Genomic DNA, 23,297 nt, shown 5'->3' with positions numbered 1-23,297 from the left:
GTTTCATTAGTAAACACGGATGAAAAGGCTGTGTTGAACATGTTGGTGCATTCAGTTTCAGAGACATTTGCACCCGAAGCATCAGTGAGGGAAACAGTGCGTGTGTGCTGGGGGTTAATGACTTGCCAGAACCTACGGGGGTTAGTTGACAACATTTTAGGCAGATCGGAGTTAAAAAAGGTGCGTTTGGCTTCACGAATACTTGATAAATAAGTTTTTTCGGCTGCATAATATTTGTTCCAAGCGTTCTCACTAGGAAGCAACTTGGCTGATCGGAAAAGACGCTTCTTTTTATTTTCGAGACGTTTGAGTGTGTTTGTGAACCATGGGTTTTGAGGGTTATTTCGTATATTTATGTTTGGAATAAACCTGTCGACCAAATCTTCGATTTTTCTCTTAAACAAGGACCAGTTATCATGGATGGATCTTTGATGAAAGCTGGATTGAAATACTGGTAAAAATGCGCGAAGTTCATTATTTATTGTTGTGTAGTTTCCTTTATCGTACAGTCGGATAGTTCGTTTAGAAGTTACGCGTAAGGACGGTTTAATCGTGAAGCCGGCATGTATGACGTGGTGATCGCTGACGCCTGGTAGATACGTGACGGAATGAACGCATTCAGGATTATCCGTTAATATTAGGTCCAGGATATTAGCGCAGTCTTCAGTTACACGGGTTGGTTCGGATATAGTTTGAACGAGGTTAAAATTAAGGCAGACGTCTAGAAATTCATTAGCATCCTTATTACCTGTAGCGGTTAGATTATGCCAGTCAATGCTCGGAAAATTGAAATCTCCGAATAGGAGAGTGCAGGTGTTAGGGTGCTTAGCTTTAATTTCATTTAATGCGTTATTACGTTTTCGAGGGAAGTCTGGGTAGCTAGGAGGCCTGTAGCAAACGCCAATCACAACTGATTTAGGTGAAGCATGGCATAAAACCCATAATATTTCTATATCTGATGAAAGGTGAACAGCTGAGCATGATAGATTCCGAGCGGTTGCAATCAGTACCCCCCCTCCCCTTCGGACTGGGCGATCTTTGCGAAAAACACTGAAATTAGGCAAGTCAGCAAGGACTTCACTATCAGGAATATCACTGTTTAGCCACGTTTCCGTCAATACTAGTATGTTGCTAGCAGATGAAGTGACAATATGGGAAATAATGTCGCGCTTTGACATGAAACTCCGCACGTTAGTAAAGATCGCTGACAATGAAAGTGCTTCTTGCTGGGCATGCTTCGAACGATCTTTCGATAGGTGCTGAGATGGTTGCTATTTCACTTCTTTTACTGTTTGTGATGATTCATCGAATATGTAGCGTTTGGGACCAATGTGTAATGTTTTGAAGCGCAAAGAGAACTTATCGGATACTGATCTGGCAAAGGTTACAAGATGTTTGCGGGCGTTACGAACGGGAAGGGAGAAGTCTTCGCCAATACTGTAGTTGGTGCCTTTAAGCTTAGTTCCTAAAGAAAGGATGCTTTCTTTAGTTTTCGATGAGGTGAATTTAACGATGATTGGCCTGGTGCGATCAGTTGAGTGGCGCCCGAGGCGGTGAGCACGCTCGATTAGATTGGGTTCGATGGCAAAATCTAGTTCAGTGGAGCAATGACGAATGACTGTTTCTTCCGAGTCTGCATACGTTTCAGGGGGGTTAGTGTCAGGAATATTGTAAAATATGAGATTGTTACGGCGAGAGCGATTTTCTGCATCGTCCATACGTGCTTCAAGTTTGTCGATCTTGCAGGTAAGTTTGGTGTTTAAAGTTTTCAGGGCGACTATCTCAGAATGAATAGTGGAAAGTGTGGCATAGTGTGATTCCAGGGTGTCCATGCGCTTGTTTAAGTCGGTCAAGGTTGTTTCGGTAGTTTTTAGTTGATCTTTAATGTCCTGTAGATCGGAAATTAATGTAGCTTGCCCGGTAGTTAGTTTCTGGAGCTCGGAAAGTATGCAATCGTAACGGTCGGGGCCTGGGTTAGATTCGACATCGCCTGACAATAGTAAAAGAAAACGGAGAACACGTGAACACTCGGCAACAATACTACAGCAGCACTGAGGGCTCGGCAGCTGCATTAAAAAGTAGTTACTGGTTTTTTTAGCAAATAGGGAAAACTTGTTACTAACCTGCATTGCGAAAAGCAGAGGATTAGTAGTCTGCGTTGACACACAGCTACCGAGCCCACAGAGCGGCGGCGATGACAGCATGGGCTTTATATGCCTGATAAAATTATCAGATGTTGATGTTCCTGGCGATGGGGCTGGCCACTGTTGGTCCGGGATGACGTACTCTGGCGGCGATGAGGGCAGTTGATGGGGTAGCAATGGTGATGGGGCAGGCGGATGAAAATAATCTTTTTCATGATACTTCACGGTGGCCGTAGACACTGATGAACAGGAGGCAGACGGTAGAGCGGCGAAAAGCAGTTTCAGGGCGAGGGTAAACACCTGCATTGCGAAAAGCAGAGGATTAGTAGTCTGCGTTGACACACAGCTACCGAGCCCACAGAGCGGCGGCGATGACAGCATGGGCTTTATATGCCTGATAAAATTATCAGATGTTGATGTTCCTGGCGATGGGGCTGGCCACTGTTGGTCCGGGATGACGTACTCTGGCGGTGATGAGGGCAGTTGATGGGGTAGCAATGGTGATGGGGCAGGCGGATGAAAATAATCTTTTTCATGATACTTCACGGCGGCCGTAGACACTGATGAACAGGAGGCAGACGGTAGAGCGGCGAAAAGCAGTTTCAGGGCGAGGGTAAACACCTGCATTGCGAAAAGCAGAGGATTAGTAGTCTGCGTTGACACACAGCTACCGAGCCCACAGAGCGGCGGCGATGACAGCATGGGCTTTATATGCCTGATAAAATTATCAGATGTTGATGTTCCTGGCGATGGGGCTGGCCACTGTTGGTCCGGGATGACGTACTCTGGCGGCGATGAGGGCAGTTGATGGGGTAGCAATGGTGATGGGGCAGGCGGATGAAAATAATCTTTTTCATGATACTTCACGGCGGCCGTAGACACTGATGAACAGGAGGCAGACGGTAGAGCGGCGAAAAGCAGTTTCAGGGCGAGGGTAAACACCTGCATTGCGAAAAGCAGAGGATTAGTAGTCTGCGTTGACACACAGCTACCGAGCCCACCAATGGCAGGGCAAGAGAGAATTGATAATTAACTAGAAGTGGGAGCATTGTCGGTCTAATGTTTAGGGCTATCCCCCAGGGTAGGGTAGATATATAGTAAGAAATTTGTAGTACGATTGGCAATTTTATCTTATTAAACAGCCACTTCACCCTCGGGGACTGCCCTAACGATTGGAGCAAAAAATCGTTCTTGGCTCTTAAATGAATACTGCAGATTTTTCCGAGTTCACGCTGGCTAATTAACTAATTAAGCGGGATATAAAGATACACAACGCACCCCGGCACGTTCGGAATCTATGTCACTGTTTTCACGTAGTTGCATAATTCTTCTCAGGAGGACACAGGGGCGCAATAAAAGACACGGACATAGAAGTAGACAGGGACGAGGGAAAAGCGCTCGTCCGTGTCTACTTCTATGTCCGTGTCTTTTATTGCGTCCTTGTGTCCTCCTGAAAAGTTATTAACCAACACGCCCAAATACAAGTACTTCTGAGTTGCATAATTCCTTCGTAAAAGCTTGCAGCGAGAGAGCGGAGGCGGTTAAATGATGCAGGTTGCCTTTTCCGGCCTCCCTTCTTTTCGCTGGAGCGATTCCCGAGGCGGGTTCACACGAACGCCTCTTGCCACCGCCCTGCAGTCGCCAACGAATGGAGAGAGCAGTCGCCGGGAAACATCGGCGACACGTCCCGAAAACCACCCCGCTGCGTGTAGTGGGAGGTTGACGAAAGAGGCAGCTGCGCTGGTTGCTAGCACGTCGGCAGAGCTGATCGCCACGTCAACCCGTCGCTCGAAGCGACTGCATAAACACCAGTGCGAGAAATCTCACGCATTCCAGGAAAAGCGAGGAACTGCACTCGATCGAAATACGCACTCGCCAAAAGTGCCTCATCTGCCGACAGACAAGCTCAATCAAAGTCTCGGCTTAGTGCTGACTACCTAAACACATTGCCTTTTACTTCGACTATGTACATCGATCATCTGTGCGCGTATAAAACATCTGGAGGGGTTTTCAGACGCACGATTGTGTGTTTCTCGGAACTTGCGCTTTGTTTCTCTCTATTCTGTGCACTGTTCCATGAGCTCGGCCTGTCAGAATGGCTGTCGAAAGTCAAAGTGTTCAGCTGTGGGAACGCGTACGTGGGTGAACACGTGTATGCTACAAACCGCTTCTGTTGAAAGAATTTACGAAATTTTCATGACTTATGAGTTTATGGCGTGCGCACTACCATATGTGCACTGTTTCCTACACCACACGAGGAGCTCAGTTTGTTGAGCCATCATCTCCTGCGAACCTTGGCAATGGCATGGGGTGGCTGCCGCTGCAAATTCCTCTCTCAAGGATCGCATCTGAAGAGCTGCCGGCGGGAATTTGGGCCTCGAGAGAAATTAAGAGTCGGGAGGGGGAAGGAAGAAGGTCATGCGGGCGATGGAGATAAGGAAGTTAGTGAGGATACCTAGTTGGCACAGCGGAGGTTTAACTGAAAGGTGGGCAAGTTGGTTATTACTATCCATGGTAAAACAGCGCGGAAAAAACACGAGGACGGAACAGACACGACAACACGAGCGCTGACTTTCAACTGACGATTTATTACGCACATGTGTACATATATAGCATTCCCGCCAAACACAGTGATGACGCAGTGTTTTTTTGTTCTGTTTAGTGTTTGGCGGGAATGCTATATATGTACACATGTGCGTAATAAATCGTCAGTTGAAAGTCAGCGCTCGTGTTGTCGTGTTTGTTCCGTCCTCGTGTTTTTTCCACGCTGTTTTACCATGGTTAACTGAAGAGTTGTGGAAGAGGTCTTTATATTCCTCTAGACACTGTTATGCTAATTACGGTTATGATGGCAATAATTGTTGAGTGGGCTTGAGAGCAGCAGTGCCGGCAGGATGCTTACCTCTCCATTCTTCGTTGTGCAGCTTCTCGGCTGCTTGGCTGTACCGGCTGCCTGCTGTGCTGCCCCGCCTCGCTACAACGTTCCTTTGCGGCCACCTGGCGTCAGTCTACACGGTCGGCACGCGCATCGAATGGACAGTGTGTGCCTGGACGGCGCTATCACCTTGTGTGATAGCTTTGGCTTGTTCGACGGTGCGCCTGTCATCCCACTGCGCGCTTCTGGCCAGCATACACCTCACTATGCCAACATTTCATTGGATCAACGAATCACCGGTTGCGCTTGCTCTGTGACGTCATCTACCAAGGAGAGAAAAGTGCTGTTCCCGGAACTCTTCTTCAGTGGGCCTGAGAGCAGCAGTGCCGACAGGATGCTTACCTCTCCATTCTTCTTTGTGCAGGTATGTTACCACAAAGATGCTCGCTTTATTAGGTCAGATGATCGGTTTTTGCTGTTGCTTTTGAGCCCACATATTCCTTTTTCTTCTTCATCCCGCTTGGTGCATTGCTTAAGTCGACTTCTGAATGGTGACTTGGAAACGAACCTCAGTCCGCCCAAGAAAGTTCCTGCACCTAAGCCATCGTTCAAAACTCAACAGAGCCCGAGTTGTCGATCGTTATGCACCCAGACGCGCTCTCAGACAAGCACTCTTGCAGCATATACTTCCGAGAGCGGTAGAATTTCTCAATTGCTCTCCGAACTTCTAGGAGGTCAGAAACTGTTAGCCCGTGATGTTGCAGTCATTAAAACATTTCAGAAATCTGTATATGGTCGTTTTGAAGGTATTGAATCTCGTATGGCTACGCTTAAGTCGCCCCGGACGAACTGTGCGACAAACTACGTTCTGAGATTCATTCTTTAAATGATGCCGTGGCACGGCTAAGTAAGAGGAACGATGATCTGCGAAACCGAACTCGGCGAAATAACATCATCCTGCATGGCCTCCCTGAAGGATCAGATGAAGACGACGAGGGCCTTTTGAGAAAAGTTATAAATCTGATTTCCGAGAAGTTGAAAATTGAATGTCCAAGAACTGAGCAGTGTCATAGGATCGGTAGTCCCTGTGATGACCGTGCGCGGCCTGTCATCCTGAAAATCTTGGATTACTGCGGGAAAATCACTATACTAAAAAGTGCTTATCATTTTTTTTAAAATTATCATGTAACCGAAGATTACTCTCTTACGGTTCGCTTACTTCGCGAAAAAGTTTGGGAAGTGTCAGAGCCATTTCGTGATGGCCGCTCTGTGGCAAAGCTGCGTTTCGATCACCTTTTCATTGACAAAGTTCGTTACGTTTGGAACAATGCTTCGGATACCCTTGAAAGGACCCGTAGCTTCTCCACTAGAACTACGGACTCACCGTCTTCCGCCTCACCACCGTCATCGTCGGCTGCTGCCCCTTGACTGCCCAAATGCGCACATGAAAAGTTCTCTGTTTTCAACCTTAACGCTAGAAGTATAACAAATAAATATGCAGATTTTCTGTCTCTTACCCTTTCTATTACCCTCATGTTGAGGACAGCACGGAATCGTGGCTGCACGATTGCATTCACGATTCCGAATTTACGCCTTCTGGCTGCGTGTCGGTTCGGGCGGGGATGGCAGTATGGCAAAGCGGGTGGTGTCTCTTTCGCTCTGAACTCAAGTTCACAGTCTTACCGGCCCCTCTAGGTGTCGAATCCATTTGGTGCAAACTGTCACTTAGCAAGCAGTTGATTGTAGTTGGTATTATTTACTGTCCGCCTGGTTCTTCTGTCCAAATATTGCACAGCCTAAACACCCTAAATTCGCCATGTCCAATCTAGTTTTCATGCGCGATTTCAACGCTCCAGTCATTCGTTAGCCTACACTTGCTTTTTCTTCTCGGGAAGCAAGTATCTGCCCTGAGCTGATAAACCTTTCCTTGTTCTTCTGTATTGAACATATAGTTGATGAAGCTACAAGGGATCATTCGCTTCTTGACTTGATTTTTGTAGGATCAGATTTTTGTGGTGCTCGTTGTGAATGCGACGTCGTCGAGAGAATTTCAGTCCATAGGGCGGTAGTTGCTTCGTTGAACTGTTCCGTTTCTTTACCAGGTTACATTTTCACTACATTTCCTGACTTCAATCGTACCGACGACGTTGCTATCACGGACAGTCTTGCTGATGCGTTCGAACCGTTTCTCACGCTTAGCCACGAGGGAGAAATCGGCATTATAGTCTGATACTTTGAAAACGTCGTTAAAAGCAGCATACAGCATTTGGTTCCTTTTAAAACAAAGAAGAAAAATCCGTGGTCAAACATACTTGCGCTTTTGAAAAGACGGGACAAAACAGGGACGACACAGATTCTCGTGCGCAAACTGTCAACTGAAGTTTTATTGAAATCCAGAGATAAGACAATCAGGGAGCTGTTGGAAGCCTACTGCATGGAATCGGGAAAAAGGGACCTGTGTAAGTGATCTCTCGGTTTTGCTTTCCAAACAGGAAAGGCAACTCTTGGATCAGTGTGAACGATTGTAATCCAATCAGCTGCGACAAAATCTTTTTTTTTATGCGTGTTGACATGATTGAAAAACTGCTGCTTAACTCCGTTTTTTGGTGATTTATGTTATGACGTGAAGCTTATATGTGTGTTCATCCCAATAAAACTTCAGTTGACAGTTTGCGCACGAGAGGTTGTGTCGTCCCTGCTTTGTCCCGTCTTTTCAAAAGCGCAATTATGTTTGACCATGTTAACTACCAACTAGCCCAATTTGAAACCCTCTTAAGAAAAATCCCAACGTCCCTTGGATGTCTCGTGACATCCTGCATGCATCGCGCAGTGTCCGCCGCCTGAGGCGCACAAAACGCTTCACCGATCCTGTCAGCATTGTCAGGTTCAGCAAAGCAACGGACGAACTTCGTTCCGTAGCTAATCTGGCGAAAGATCCATTTTTCAACTGCCAGCTTGGTAGTCTTCTTACGAGTAATCCTCCCAAATTTTGGCAATCATTTTTGTCAAAACAGTCGACATCTTCGTCTTTCATCATCCGTATCGAAACCACTAATGATCCAGTAAAAATATATGACACCTTCAATGCTCCCTTCCAATCTGTATTTTTATCTGACGCCGACGTAGTTCCAGCCTTTGGTCCTCCTGACCTGTCAAACTCAATTGGTGATATCATAATTAACGAAGAGGGTGTGCTTAATACGATGCTGAAATTGGACACAAAAACATCCACTGGGTCTGATGGTATACCAAACTCATTTCTTGTTCGCTATTCATTATGGACTGCTCAATACCTAACCATCATCTTTCGTGAGTCGCTAACCTCTGGTATGGTACCATCATCCTGGAAGATAGCGAAGGTGCTTCCATTGTTCAAATCCGGTAACAATCAGCTTCTATCTAATTACAGACCAATCTCATTAACATCGTATTCGTGTAAAATATTGGAACACATAATTCACAAACATGTAATATAATTTCTGGAATCTAAGAATGTGCCCTAAAATTTTCAGCATGGATTTAGACAAAATTTCAGCACCTTTGAATTGAATTTGTGCATGACCTTTCGTCCACCCTCGACATTGGAGCACAGGTGGACGCCATATTTATAGATTTTTCTAAAGCTTTTGACACTGTACTGCATTCTAGTCCCCTGTGCAAACTAAACGCCATTCTAAAAAATCCTCTACTGGTTAATTGGATTGCTAGTTTTCTTTCCCACAGCTCACAATTTGTTTCCTATAATTTTGCCAATTCCTGTCCTGTCGGTGCATTATCTGGCCTTCCTCAAGGGTCAGTACTTGGCTCTTCATTATTCCTAATATATATCGACTTACCTAGCCTGGTCACATCACAAATACGCCTCTATGCGGATGACCGTGTATTATACAATTAACACACCAGATGATAAGTTGATGAGATTCACTGGTCATTGGCCGTGGTCAAGTATACATGGTCAGTGTGAGTGTTTGACCATGGTCAGTGACCAGTGAATCTCATCAAGCCATGATTCCTGACCAGACGGTATGCCGTCGAACCCTCTACTACTGATGATCACTTGCAATTAAACGCCTCATTTACTAGTTTTTTAGCCTGGTGTAACACGTGGCAAACGAAAATAAATTTTACTAAAACTGTAGTGATGTATTTCACTAACCGCACGTCCCCTGCACTCTTTAAGTATGACTTCAATAACTCACCACTGCATAGCACTTTCGAATATAAGTATCTCGGCGTTATACTCACAACTAACACGCCCTGGGCGAAACATATTAGTTTCCTTTGTACAGAAGCAGTAAAAACACTTGGGTATTTGAGGAGAAAGTTAGCTAATGCACCAAAAGAAACTGAGCTATTAATGTACAAATCCTTAATTCGTCCCGCAATTGAATATGCGTCTCCCGTCTGGAATCTTCTTAAACATTGTGATATTGATCAAATCGAGAGCATCCAAACGGAAGCCTTCAGGTCCATACATCATCGATATTGTCACGTTGTAGTAACGGCAGTCCAGCGGTCAGGAAGACACCAACAAGTCTAGTAAACGAAGCTCTTTATTTGGGCTGACTTGAGCCCGCAAAAGAACTGAACCACTCGGTGGCGGCGTAAGCAACAAACGCGCTCGTCAGTCGTCGATCTATGAATGCCCGCCGCTCGCGGCATCGCTCAATTTAAAGCCGGCAAGGAAACTTCCGGATAGCAGGACAAGATCATCTACAGTAATCTGGAAAAACCTAGATACAGCCTTTCATGGCTGCGATCAATCGAGATTAGACTGGTCGATTCTCGCGTCACGAACAAAAATGATAACAGCCCTTTCCTGCAGCCTTGAGCGTGAACGAACAAGCACTACAACTATACGTGGCAATATGATCGCTATTTTTCACCTTCTTGTGCCTTGTCCGCTTTGAAGCTAACCCCCTTCTCCGTGCGCTGTGAGGTCGATTCACTGAAGTTCTTGTACTGCATCGTCAATTCACTTTATCATGTGACACCTAATGTCTACCTTACCGCTAATATTCCCCGATCAACCAGGAGCCATCACAGCCTTAATGTTGTCCTACTTCGCCCGTACTAATAATTTCAAACACCGCTTTTTTTCCTGGTACTGTTGAACATTGAAACTTAATTCCTGGCAGAACGCGGTCTCTTCCATTAAACTGATTTTTAACAGCTATCGGTGCCCCATGATGTTTTCCTTCTTTTGTGTTCATTGTACATTGCTTCAATTTATTAGTTACTGCCTATCACATTGTTGGCGCTATGCATTCAACCATGTTATATATAATCTTTTTATGTGTGTACAGTACATTGCCATTTTTACAAATTGTTATCCTCACTCCTGCTCTAGCCCAAATAGGGGCTGCAATGTAAAAATAAAATAAATAAAATGAAATTAAATAATAAATGACAAAGATAACTATTACCGCATGTCTTAAAGAACTACCGGCGTGCAAGTTTCCTATCATAGTTTAAGCACAAGTTTGCTGATTGCCACTCTCACTCATAATTTAAGTAATTTTCCGAGCCTTCTCTACAAGTTAACAATGGGAGATCAGAGATCTCTACACGCTCCTCACTTTCTTTAAGACGACGTTGGGAAGAAATCAAACAAGAAAATAAAAGGATTGCACTAAAGTCTGCTTAAGAGCGGAAATGCGGGAGCCTTTCGCCGTCCTCCTTTTCTCCATTTTTTTATTATTTTTTAAATTTCTTTTTGTGTTCTGTTCTTTTTCGGATCGGTTCGGTGATCAGCATTGGATCAATGTGAAGGCGAAACGTTCACATACTGTATGGAAGACATGGCTATTCTGCCGTCCAAATGTTATATCAACTTTCATGGCTATTGCGACATCTAGGTGTGTTTGGGCGTTTAATTCATCAACTTATTGCTCCACATAAACCAAATTTCCAATTTGGCGAAATTTTTACCCCAGTAGCTATTGAAATCCAATTTTTTCATATATCTTTATACAAAGATATGAACGTGCAGATAAACTTACGGACGCTTTTCGATGACGCGTACATGGCCAATAATGCTCGCGCTTTAATAAACTCATATTCGCAAAATCCACACCAGCGAAAAAGGCGAACACTGTCGTGGTCAGGGAACATGGCGAGCGCTTCCCCCACCGCGACCGTGTTCGCCTTTTGTGCTACTGTGTTTTTCCTGAGTGTGCACCAACACGCGGAGCTACAAGTGCTACTCAGTCAAACTTATGTCTGCTGCATTACAAAAACGTTTGTGCGCAGAATAAAAATTTAAGTCGAAAATCGGTCAGCCCGTCGTAAGTCGGAAAATTTATATTTCGTGAGTTGGCGACTCTAAGCACTTCGTGCTATATGCACATGACATATTCAAGACCGGAAATTCATTTAACCAACACAGTGATGTGGCTTGCGCTCTTTCACATTGGTGAGGTGACATTTGAAAGTATGTCTTTTTTCTTATCCTTCACCTGCTATTGCAAACAGTGAAATAAAACTGCCGCTGACATTTGGCAGTGTGCTTTCCTTCTTCATCACTGCTGCAAGTGGCCATATTGATACTGCCACGTATCACTGTAGTGTCCGTTCGTTCGCGCTGAAGGCCGCGGGAAACGGGTGTTATCATTTTTCTTCGCGACGCGAGAAGCGAACGGACTAATCTTCATTGATCATAGCCGAGAAGAGCTGCCTCTAGGTTTTTCAAGATTACTGTAGATCTTGACTTGTTATCTCGAAGTTTCCTTGCCGGCTTTAAATTGTGCGACGCCGCGAGCGGCGGGCATTCGTAGTTCGACGAATGACGAGCACATGTGTTGCTTACGCTGCCGCCGAGTGATTCAGTTCGTTTGCGGGCGTAAGTCTGCCCAAATAAAGATCGGTATATACGACGGGGTACCCAAAAGAAACCGGACTTATTTTTGTTTGAACTTATTTGTTCACATTTTAAGCACAGACGTTCGATCTCCTTCAAAGTATTCTCTACTTGCAATGATACGCTTGCCGAATCTTTCATTCCATTTTTCAAAACATTGTTTAAATTCATCTTTTGTGATGCTTGACAGTGCCTCCGTCGTTTTTTTCCTCACCTCAGCAACATCAGCGAAACGCTTTCCATTCACATATTTTTTCATTTTAGGAAACAAAGAAAGTAGCAGGGGGCAAGGTCGGGAGAGTATGATTGTTGAGGAATAGGGTCATGCCATTTTTGGTCCAAAATTGTCGTTGACACAGGGCTGTGTGAGCAGGGGCATTGCCATGATGGAAAAACCAGTCATCCGACCGCCACAAATCTGGCCGCTTCCACCACACACTGTTGCCAAATCTTTTCAAAACATCCAAGTAGAAAGCCTCAGAAGTGCAAGATGCCGGGCTAGTTGGTAATCCATGATGAAAAACAGCGCAAGGAACGGGACGAAAACACGAAGGAAGAAGACACAGACACGGGCGCTGATTTTTCGATGCAGGACACATATATAAAGTACAAAGAGGGGTGTGTCCAAGGCGATCCTGCACAATGACCGAAACAGTGTAGTCACGTCCAAGGGTAAAAACGATAAAAATGTGAAAAGGCCGAAAGAAAGACAAAAAACGAGAAAACCACGGTGTAAGACGCCGGGACGGAAAGTAAAAGCGATGGAAACGATGAAAACAGATATGCACATAGCCAAAAGGCAAAAAAACAGCGTTAAACTAACGGTGAAAAACGGGACTAAAATCGCTGCACAAGGTGATTAACAAAAAAGACAGAGAGGGGCATTTAAGAACAGGATTAAACATTTACCCTGCTTCTAAGAAAATTCAATTCTTTTTGCGACAGGCACAGGGAGGGTGCACTCACACATTGTTCCTTTGCGTTGTGGATTTCGAATGCTTCTACGATTTCCCTGGATATCCTATCCCGTCCTCTAGCAAGAATTGTGCAGCGATTGAAATCTGGGTAACAGATTTCGTCCGGATCATCATCTTTACGTTTGCACTTTTTGCAGTGCTTGGCAAGGTGCCCAGAAATTGCAATATTGTCTACATTGTCCAGTGCGTCAGACCATCAACTATCTCCGAAACAATGAACTACTTCTGGTCCCTTCTGACAAAGAAGGTGGCTTTACCGTACTATCCGCAGGTGAATTTAGCTCAAGAGCCACCAGCGCCCTCGAGACTGCATTCAATAGGAACCACGCCAACCTCTCCAAGGTGAAAAAGCAAGCCGTGGCTTTATGTAAGTCCCTAAAACTGGACAATTTGGCTTGTAAACTTAATACCGCGAGTCGTCTCAGTGGATCTGTGTTTTTTTCCGCTAAAACCCACAAGCCTGGAATACCTTTCCGTGTAATCGCATCTGAAAGAGAGTCATGGCAGAAATTTCTCGCGATTTTTCTTAGAGACAGGTTAAAATTGCTAACCGTCGATGACCCATTTGTGATCGATGGCTCAAAAAAGGTTATAGATTTTTTAAGTATTAAACATGACCGCAACCTAAACGCCTTCTCGGTCGACATCAAAGATCTATATTATTCTTTACCGCACAGAGAACTGCTGTCTTGCATTGAAGAAGCTATCGACACCTTCGGAGCCGTGAATTTTCAGAACGAAGTAGGCCTTTCCATCGGTGATTTTCTACAACTTGTGAAATTTTATCTGAATTCTTCCTATGTTACGTCAGGTGAACATGCATATATACAAAAACAAGGTGTCTGCATAGGCTCTTGCGTAGCACCTATCCTAAGCGAACTCTTCCTTGCTAGATACGATAGGATGTTGAATGACAGGATCGCTGATACGTGCGTAGTAAAAATTTTTCGTTACGTGGATGACTATCTCGTCCTTTTGAATTGCAGCCACGAAGCATTTAACCCTATGGTATCCGAAATTCTTTCTATGTTTGGCCAATGTATTCCTCTGGCTTTGACTCATGAAACACCGCATGAATGCTCAATCAGATTTCTGGACTTGCGACTGCATTTCTCTAACCAGCATACCTGCTGGTCCTATCAGCCCAGGGGTAAAAAACCTCTTCTGCTTTTTATATCTGCCCATACAAAACTCGTTAAGAGAGGGATAGTAAGACTTTGCTTTCAAAATGCGCTTCAGAAGTCCTGTGAACATCATTTCCAGGATAGTTTCAGCAACCAGGTCAAGCGCCTGTCAACCGCCGGATATCCCCTGAACGTTCTGGTGTCCGTGGCCGGGTCCGTCGCCAAGAAACAAGGACGACATAACGCGCAGGAGGCGTCCAACAGGGAGAACAGAAGAGTGGCCCTAATGCCCTACATTCCTGAGGTCAGCCACCGCCTCAAAAAGGTCGCGAAACATTCAGGGGTTGACGTTGTCTTTTCAGCGCCAAACAAGCTTTCCGCCCTATGCCCGAAGGTGAACAAACCTCTGATCGCCCCTGGGTGTGGGCAGATTCATTCGGAACAACTCGTTCCCTGCAAAACCGGCGTCGTCTACTCTCTGCCCGTATCCTGTGGGAAGAGATACATTGGCCAAACAGGCAGGTGCCTCAACATTAGGCTTCAAGAGCACAGGAATAATGTAGACAATATTGCAATTTCTGGGTACCTTGCCAAGCACTGCGGAAAGTGCAAACGTAAAGATGATGATCCGGACGAAACCTGTTACCCAGATTTCAATCGCTGCACAATTCTTGCTAGAGGACGGAATAGGATATCCAGGGAAATCGTAGAAGCATTCGAAATCCACAACGCAAAGGAACAATGTGTGAGTGCACCCTCCCTGTGCCTGTCGCAAAAAGAATTGGATTTTCTGAGGGGCAGGGTAAATGTTTAATCCTGTTCTTAAATGCCCCTCTCTGTCTTTTTTGTTAATCACCTTGTGCAGCGATTTTAGTCCCGTTTTTCACCGTTAGTATAAAAAACGCTGTTTTTTGCCTTTTGGCTATGTGCATATCTGTTTTCATCGTTTTCATCGCTTTTACTTTCCGTCCCGGCCTCTTACACCGTGGTTTTATCGTTTTTTGTCTTTCTTTCGGCCTTTTCACATTTTTATCGTTTTTACCCTTGGACGTGACTACACTGTTTCGGTGATTGTGCAGGATCGCCTTGGACACACCGCCCTCTTTGTACTTTATATATGTGTCCTGCATCGAGCAGCGCCCGTGTCTGTGTCTTCTTCCTTCGTGTTTTCGTCCCGTTCCTTGCGCTGTTTTTCATCGTAGAAAGCCTGGCTAACTGTCTGACCCTACGGAACAAATTCTCAATGGACGACTCCTCTCACGTCGAAAAAACAAATCAGCATTGTTTTGAGGTTTGCTCTCACCTGACGAGCTTTCCTGAGGCGAGGTGAATTTGAAGTTTTCCATTGGCATGATTGTTGCTTTGATTCAGGATTCGATTCAGGAACACTTGAGTTGTCCCCATAGCATCGTCCTTGTACGTCTTTCTTAATATTTCAAGAGTTTCCATTCAACTTTTTCCGAGCAAAAATCAGAATTTCAATGGCGCACGCTGTTCACGAAAATAATCATCATCATCATCATCATCAGCCTGACTACACCCACTGCAGGGCAAAGGCCTCTCCCATGTCTCTCCAATTAACCCTGTCCTTTGTCAGTTGCCGCCACTGTATTCCCGCAAACTTCTTAATCTCATCCGCCCACCTAACTTTCTGCCGTCCCCTGCTACGTTTGCTTTCTCTTGGAATCCACTCCGTTACCCTTAAGGACCAGCGGTTATCTTGCCTTCGCATTACATGCCCTGCCCAAGCCCATTTCTTCTTCTCGATTTCAACTAAGATGTCATTAACTCGCGTTTGTTCCCTCACCCACTCCGCCCTCTTCCGATCTCTTAACGTTACACCTATCATTTTCCTTTCCATAGCTCGCTGCGTTGTTCTTAACTTAAGCTGAACCCTCTTTGTTAGCCTCCACGTTTCTGCCCCATAGGTGAGTACCGGTAGGATACAGCTGTTGTATACTTTTCTCTTCAGGGATATTGGTAAGCTACCATTCATGATCTGAGAGAACCTGCCATATGCGCTCCACCCCATTCTTATTCTTCTAGTTATTTCCCTCTCATGATCCGGATCTGCGGTCACTACCTGCCCTAAGTAGACATATTCTCTTACTACTTCCAGCACCTCGCTACCAATTGCGAACTGCTGTTCCCTTGCTAGGCTGTTGAACATTACTTTGGTTTTCTGCATGTTAATTCTTAGCCCCACCGTTCTGCTCTGCCTGTCTAACTGGTTGATCATGCTTTGCAGTTCTTGTCCTGAGTGGCTTAGCAAGGCAATGTCATCAGCGAATCGCAAATTACTCAGGTATTCTCCATTAACTCTTATCCCTAACTGTTCCCATTCCAATCCCCGGAATACCTCCTGTAAGCAGGCAGTGAAGAGCATTGGCGAGATCGTGTCTCCCTGCCTGACACCTTTCCGTATTGGAATTTTATTGCTGACTTTATGGAGAACTATAGTAGCTGTGCAATCGTTATAAATATCTTCCAATATTTTCACATAACACTCTTCCACACCCTGATTCCGCAATGCCTGCATGACAGCTGAGGTTTCCACTGAGTCAAATGCTTTCTCGTAATCAATGAAGGCTATATATAGGGGTTGGTTATATTCTGCGCATTTCTCTATCACCTGATTGATAGTGTGAATGTGGTCTATTGTCGAGTATCCTTTACGAAAGCCTGCCTGATCATTTGGTTGACTAAAGTCCAAGGTTGTCCTGACTCTATTAGCGATTACGTTAGTAAATACCTTGTAGGCAACGGACAATAAGCTGATCGGTCTGTAATTCTTCAAGTCCTTGACGTCTCCTTTTTTATGAATTAAGATAATGTTAGCGTTCTTCCAAGCTTCTGGTACTCTCGAGGTCACAAGGCATTGCGTATACAGGGTGGCTAGTTTTTGTAGCACAATCTCTCCTCCGTCCTTCAACAAATCTACTGTTACCTGATCCTCACCAGCTGCTTTCCCTCTTTGCATTGCTCCTAAGGCTTTCTTTACTTCCTCCTTCGTTACTGGCAGGATGTCCCATTGCTGTGCTCGACTGGCTCCCTCAGTAACTTGATGATTACATTCGCTACTGTATAGATTTGTGTAAAATTCTTCGGCTAATTCAACTATCTTATCCATATTGCTGATGACATTGCCCTGTTTGTCTTTTAGCGCATACATCTGGTTTTTACCTATGCCCAGTTTTCTCCTCACTGATTTTAGGCTACCTCCGTTCCTTAGAGCATGCTCGATTTTCTCCATGTTAAACTTTCTTATGTCGGCTACCACGACGAAAATCAGCCATTGCAAAAACGACATTCACACAAAACAGTCGTCCCTCTAAAACTCTGCCTAAACTAGTCAGACCTCCTTCAACGACGGCACTCGGCTTACTGACTCTGGAATGTTCGTTCTATGCGCTCCTAGTGGCAAAACGCGGTACCACAGAAGCTTTGCCGACCAAAAATTTTGTCCGGTTTGTTTTGGGTACCCCCTCGTATATGGGTATGTCTGCCCAAATAGAGATGGGTATATATATCATGTTCTTCCATTAAAGTTTTAGTTGCGAAAAAGCGCTCGTGTTGTGTCTTCTCTCCTACTTTGGTCCTCGTTTTTGGCGCTAACTTCATCATGAATAAGATTCAACTCGCCCAACTTTCCACCTTACTACCAAATAAAGAGCTTCGTTTGCAAGTCTTGTTGCTCTCTTGCCGACCGCGGAACTGCCGGCACTACAACGTAACATCTTGTGTAGGTGCTGGGTTTCCTTTCATGACACCACCTACAAGTCGTGACGCCAGCCCCCTGAGTCATTCGCCGCAGGACCTGAGTCCAGCCCACCGCGCAACTCGACGTCTGCTGGGCGACGCACCTGAGCTCGGGACTCTGCCAGAGCCTACCTGGAAGCGAAAGCAAAGAGCAACGTCCGTCATGAGCTTCCCCTAGACGACCACTCCAATCATTCTGCAAAAGCCCCGGGTACCACCAACCTTCGACGCTTCGCCTGGCGCCGACCGCGAAGAATGGCTGGAACAGTTAGACCGTGTAGCTCCCTTTAACAACTGGGACCATGCCATAAAATTTAGGTACTTCTTCGCCTTGAAGGTTTCCCAGTTCGTAAGGCTAGCCTCCTCATTCTCAAAACAGGTTCTTGCTGGTCCCTCCAAGGGGAAGACGCAAGACCACGCCTCAACTACGACGACAACACTGACGACGACGTGGCCAGACTTGAGGCTTTTACCGCTGCCCAGAGAAGTAACAACGGAGTACGCCCACCACAGCCTCACTACTCGACGAAGCAGAGATCGGACACAGAAGACAACGTGGAATACGAGAACGCGAACAGGTGTCTTTGAAGTTACGGTCAACGGTGACGCGGTTACTGCCTTGGTCGACACGGGAACTGACTACTCCGTCATGAGCGGGCCACCCGCTATCTGACTCAGGAAACTAACAACAACTTGGGATGGCCCGCTGATCCGCACCGCAGGTGGTAACGACGATTGCTTTTCTCGACGACCTAGCAGACATCAGAGAGATATTTTCCCTTCCCGACCAACCCGTAGAACCATCTGACCAAGACCATCAACCCATGTTGGTTATCAACCCAGCATTACGAAGAAGCAGACAAGACCAAATGCGCAGTCTTCTTCAAAGGTACAGCGGCTGATTCTCATCAGCATCGAATGTGCGACGAACCCGGCTTGCAACGCACCGCATCGTCAGAGACGAACACGACCGACCACTGCGGCAGAGCCCCTACCGCGCATCGCCGCTAGAACGCGAAGCTATCCGCAAGCAAGTTGAGGAAATTCTTCGTGACGACGTCATCCAGCAATCGAGGAGCCCCTGGGCAGCACCAGTCGTCCTAGTGAAAAAGAAAGACGGCACCCTTCGCTTTTCCGTCGATTACCGCCGCCTGAACAGCATTACGAGGAAGGATGTCTACCCCCTCCCCCGCATCGACGACACATTGGATCGGCTGTGCAAAGCTAAGCACTAAGTCGATGGACCTGAAGTGCGGCTACTGGCAAATTGAAGTCGATGAAAGAGTTCGCGAGAAGACTGCGTTCATCCCACCAGACGTACTCTTCGAGTTCAAGGTGGTGCCATTCGGCCTCTGCTCTGCCCTAGCGACGTTCCAGCGAGTAGTGGATAAGGTGCGCGCAGGCTTGAAGTGGCAAATTTGTCTAGTCTACTTAGATGACGTTGTTGTCTTCTCCTCAAGCTTTGAAGACCACCTCAGAAGGCTTTGCATAGTGCTCGAAACCATCAAGTCTTCAGGCCTAACAATAAAACCAGAGCCCTGCACGGGCGTCTGCTTCATGCTGCCGTTGGTGAGTTGTGACACAACGGGTTCCTGAGCATCCGCAGGGACATCCCCGCAGGGGGATGATGGTGAGCAGTGCGTCACCACGGACCCGAGCACCCGCACTTAGCCGTGCGTGGCCTCGCCTTTTCCGGAGAAAAGGGGATCCTGGTGGTTGAGCCGATGCTGAGCGTTTGGACCCTTAAGGCCCCTCGGCGGAGGCAACAGACCACTTTCGCCCCAGCTTCCTGTAGACGGCACCTCCGGCCTGATCCGACCGGGGGAAATCGGCAGTCGCCTTTTCCTGTTCTCCTGTCCATCTTTCAGTTTCCGTTCTCCTTTCTTACAACTTTCCTGTATCCTCCTCCCTTCCTGGCTTTTTTTCACTTTCATAGCGGCTAGGGTTAACCTCGTGAGGCGAACTACCCTGGGTTTCGTAATATTTGATTATAGCATTGGTGTACAGCTGGCGCGGGCAGGGCTTGTATTCCAAGTTTCCTGTCCAGTCCCCTTGTTGGGCTCCATGGTGAGTGGCTGGCACTATGACCAAAGAACATTTTTTTCTATGGCTGCCTCTTTATTATCAAATGATCGTCCTCTGAAAAGAGGGCGGGCCGATGTAACCTCCCAGTTCTTCAACAAAAGAATACATCCTTCGCAAAATTCTACATTGTTCATAGTGAACAAAAAGAAAAACCAGCCAGACTCAAATCTCCTTTCACAGTTCCAAAAGTCCTCACAGATTCCCTAGGTCCGAAGTACAAGGTGACAAAACTGGCTAGCGGAGATCTCCTACTAGAACTTGTCGACATCAAACAAACCTCGAAACTAGCAAACATTCAAACCTTCGTTGACATCCCTGTGTCTGTGACACCACACAGACCATTAAACACAGTACGTGGTGTAATCTCGGAAAGCGACTTTCTGCACTTGACAGAAGAAGAAATGTTAGAAGTACTCTCTGATCAAAATGTAACCCATGTGTACAGAATCAAAATACGCAAAGAAAACAAAGAAATTACGGCAAAACACCTAGTCCTGACCTTTGCCTCCTGCACCCTTCCCGAATAAATAGAGGTTGGATACGCAAAAATCTCTGTCCGTCCATTTACGTATACACAACCCTCGACGCTGCTTTAAGTGCCAGTGGTTCGGCCATGGCACAGAAAGCTGCCGCTGCCGTGACACCTGTGCCAAATGTGCCTAAATGACCATAAATCCGACGACTGCGATGGCGCGCCACGCTGTGCGAACTGCGAAGGCGATCACGCCGCTTATTCGAGGTCGTGTCCTGCATGAAAATACCATCAAGATCAAAGAAAATGTAACATTTAAAGAGGCAAGACAGCGGTACGCAATGACTCGAGGCGCATTCTCTTTCACTGCACATACAAACTTCGCCGATGTGGTGCGTGAGCGCGGCGCACCACACCGGCCTTCAGCACCTGCCCCGCCCACACACAAGGTTACTGAGGCAGGGCCATCCGCGCCCCAGGCAGATGCAGCGAGAGGTGCTATGCCACCCCCAAAAAAGGGCTTGCCGGCCACCAAGTGGGCAGCCCGCAAGGCTACCTCCAGTTCGGAGGAGTTGGAAACCCCTCTGCCCGCGGGTTCTCCGCGGAAACCCACCGCCTCCACTGACGCGATGGACACAAGTCAGAGCTCGCCTCCGCCGCTGCGCAGGCGGAGCTCTCTTGATCACAAAAAAAAGAAAAAAACCTTAATAACAGGCCCCCAACAAGGAGGGATCTAAGGTCTCAATACATTCCGCCTCAAATTCATCATAGCCTTCCTTATCCACTGGAGCGGCCGTGGAATTCTAAATAACTGTAGTGATGCAACAGATATCTTAAATTCTCTCTCCTGTAGCACTGTGTCTGCAGGAGATCAACTTGGGACCTTCGAATAAAAATATTTTTAAAAACTACAGTCTTTTGCGGCGATCGTGAGCACGCGAGTAGGCTTTCTGGCGGCGTTGCTTGCTATTGTTGCCCAGAACAGTGTTGCAACCTGTGAGATCAGGCTTCAAACAAGATACGAAGCAGATGCCGTCCCCGTTATTAATTTTAGAACAATTACCATACGCTCTGTATATCTTCCACCCCATCTCACCGTAACACTTCAGGATCAAGAAGAACTTTTTAAGCAGTTACCCAAGCTATATCTTGTAGTAGGCGATTTTAATGCCTATTCTCAGTTTTGGGGAAGCGAACAGACTGACACTAGAGGTCGGGTTTTAGAATATTTTATTCTGTGCAATAACGTTTGCCTGCTAAATACAGGCAAACCCACATATTGCTATAGTTCAGCCTCCGTTTTTACTGATTTTAAATGGGATGTTCTTGAAAATCTATACGGAAGTGATCAACTTCCTATAGTAATTAGCTTATCATCTCCACCATCACTCGTTCCTAGTAAACCACGTCGTTCAACACTCCACGTAGCTGACTGGACGCTATTTTAGGAAAAGGCCGCATTGGATAAGTTTTTTTCAGTCGATCTTATTGTAGACGAACTCAACGAAATAATTACAACTTGTATTATAAGTGCTGCGCGCTTAGGCCTCCCTCAATCTTCGAGAGTGGTACGCCAAAACCACAAGGTTTGGTATAACCAGGCCTGAAGAGCAGCAAAAAAGAAACAGAATAAAGCCTGGGGAATTTTTCTCAGGTATCCAACAGCTGAGAATCTTATAACATATAAAAAAGCGCCCGCAAAAGCACGAGATATCCGTCGCAGTGCGGAAAAACCTCATGGCAGAGTTACATATCATCTATAAACAGTTCCATCACATAATAAAAAATGTGGGAGCATGATCGAAAACTGAATGGTAGCTTCTCCCCTTTCACAATTTCCTTTCTTACAGACCCTGGTGCACACACAAGTATAGAGGAACAAGCAGACATCTTAGGCGAACATTTCTCTAACGTTTACAGCTCTTCACACTACACAGAACAATTTTTACGATACAAAAACACATCTGAGAAACACCCTCTAAAAGCGCCTGCACAAATGAAGCATACAAAAGTTTAATCACGGTTCATGCAATAGACAGAGTTTTATCTGCTGGGAAACAGACTGCACCCGGCCCTGATCAAATTCATTTTGAAATGCTAGCAAATCTTTCTCAGCCATCTATAGAAGCTCTTTTGAGATTTTTGAACAAAATATGGTTGTCAGGAAAAACTCCGGAAGCATGGAAAAAGGCCATTATTGTACTATTGTGGAACCCAGAAAACCACCAACCTCCCCCAACAGTTACAGTCCCATAGCCCTTACAAGCTGTCTCGCAAAATTCTTCGAAAGCGTTGTGAACATTAGGCTGATGTTTGTTCTTAGAACTCGTGAACTTCTCGACTTCCACCAATGTCGTTTTAAAAACTCTTGTTCAACAATTGACCATCTTGTCCGCCTGGAAAATCGAGTTAGAGAAGCATTCATACATGAACAACACTGCCTAGCAGTAGTTTTTGACATGGAGAAGGCGTATGATACCGCCTGGAGGTTTGGCATACTATGCGACCTAGCGGACCTAGGTTTTCTTTCGGACCCTTCATTTAATGTACGTCTAGGTTCCACCCTTTCCAAAAAATTCGTTCAGGAGAATGGGGTACCGCAGTGGTGTATTTTAAGTACTACCCTGTTTCTCGTGAAAATGAATTCCATAGCCAAGATAGTTCCAAACATGAATATGCTTTCTTTATACGTCGATGACCTTCAAATAGTATACACATCCTACAGCCTATCAACCTGTGAACGACAGATACAATTGACATTAAACAGACTTTCGGTTTAGGCAGACAATAACGGGTTCAAGTTCTCCCCAGAAAAAACAGTTGGTGTCCGTTTCTCCCTCAAAAGAGGTTTGCAGACTGATCCCACCCTGCACTTACATGAAACTGTACTTCCAATAAAACATGGACATAGATTTCTGGACGTAACATTTGCAAAGAAACTCTCGTTTCTGCCACACATAAGTATCATCAAAAAGAAAGCCTCCCAGTCCCTGAATATACTC

At 45.8% G+C, this 23,297-nt stretch overlaps 2 protein-coding genes across 2 annotated transcripts in view; both read right to left on the bottom strand.

Annotated features, from left to right (window-relative positions):
- The window catches only part of LOC149334648 (glucoside xylosyltransferase 1-like), a 222,253-nt gene that overhangs the window by 101,445 nt on the left and 97,511 nt on the right, over window positions 1-23,297 (bottom strand). The window lies entirely within an intron of this gene.
- On the bottom strand, window positions 1,272-2,335 carry LOC149334650 (uncharacterized). The gene has a single exon (XM_089556293.1). The coding sequence runs from the start codon at window positions 2,202-2,204 to the stop codon at window positions 1,272-1,274; it is 933 nt and encodes a 310-aa protein (XP_089412419.1). The 5' UTR covers window positions 2,205-2,335.

This window comes from Amblyomma mixtum, chromosome 8, assembly GCF_055824585.1.
Source record: "Amblyomma mixtum isolate Tamu chromosome 8, ASM5582458v1, whole genome shotgun sequence".
Taxonomy (NCBI): Eukaryota; Metazoa; Arthropoda; class Arachnida; order Ixodida; family Ixodidae; genus Amblyomma; species Amblyomma mixtum.
This window is presented reverse-complemented; position numbering and strand designations above follow the sequence as displayed.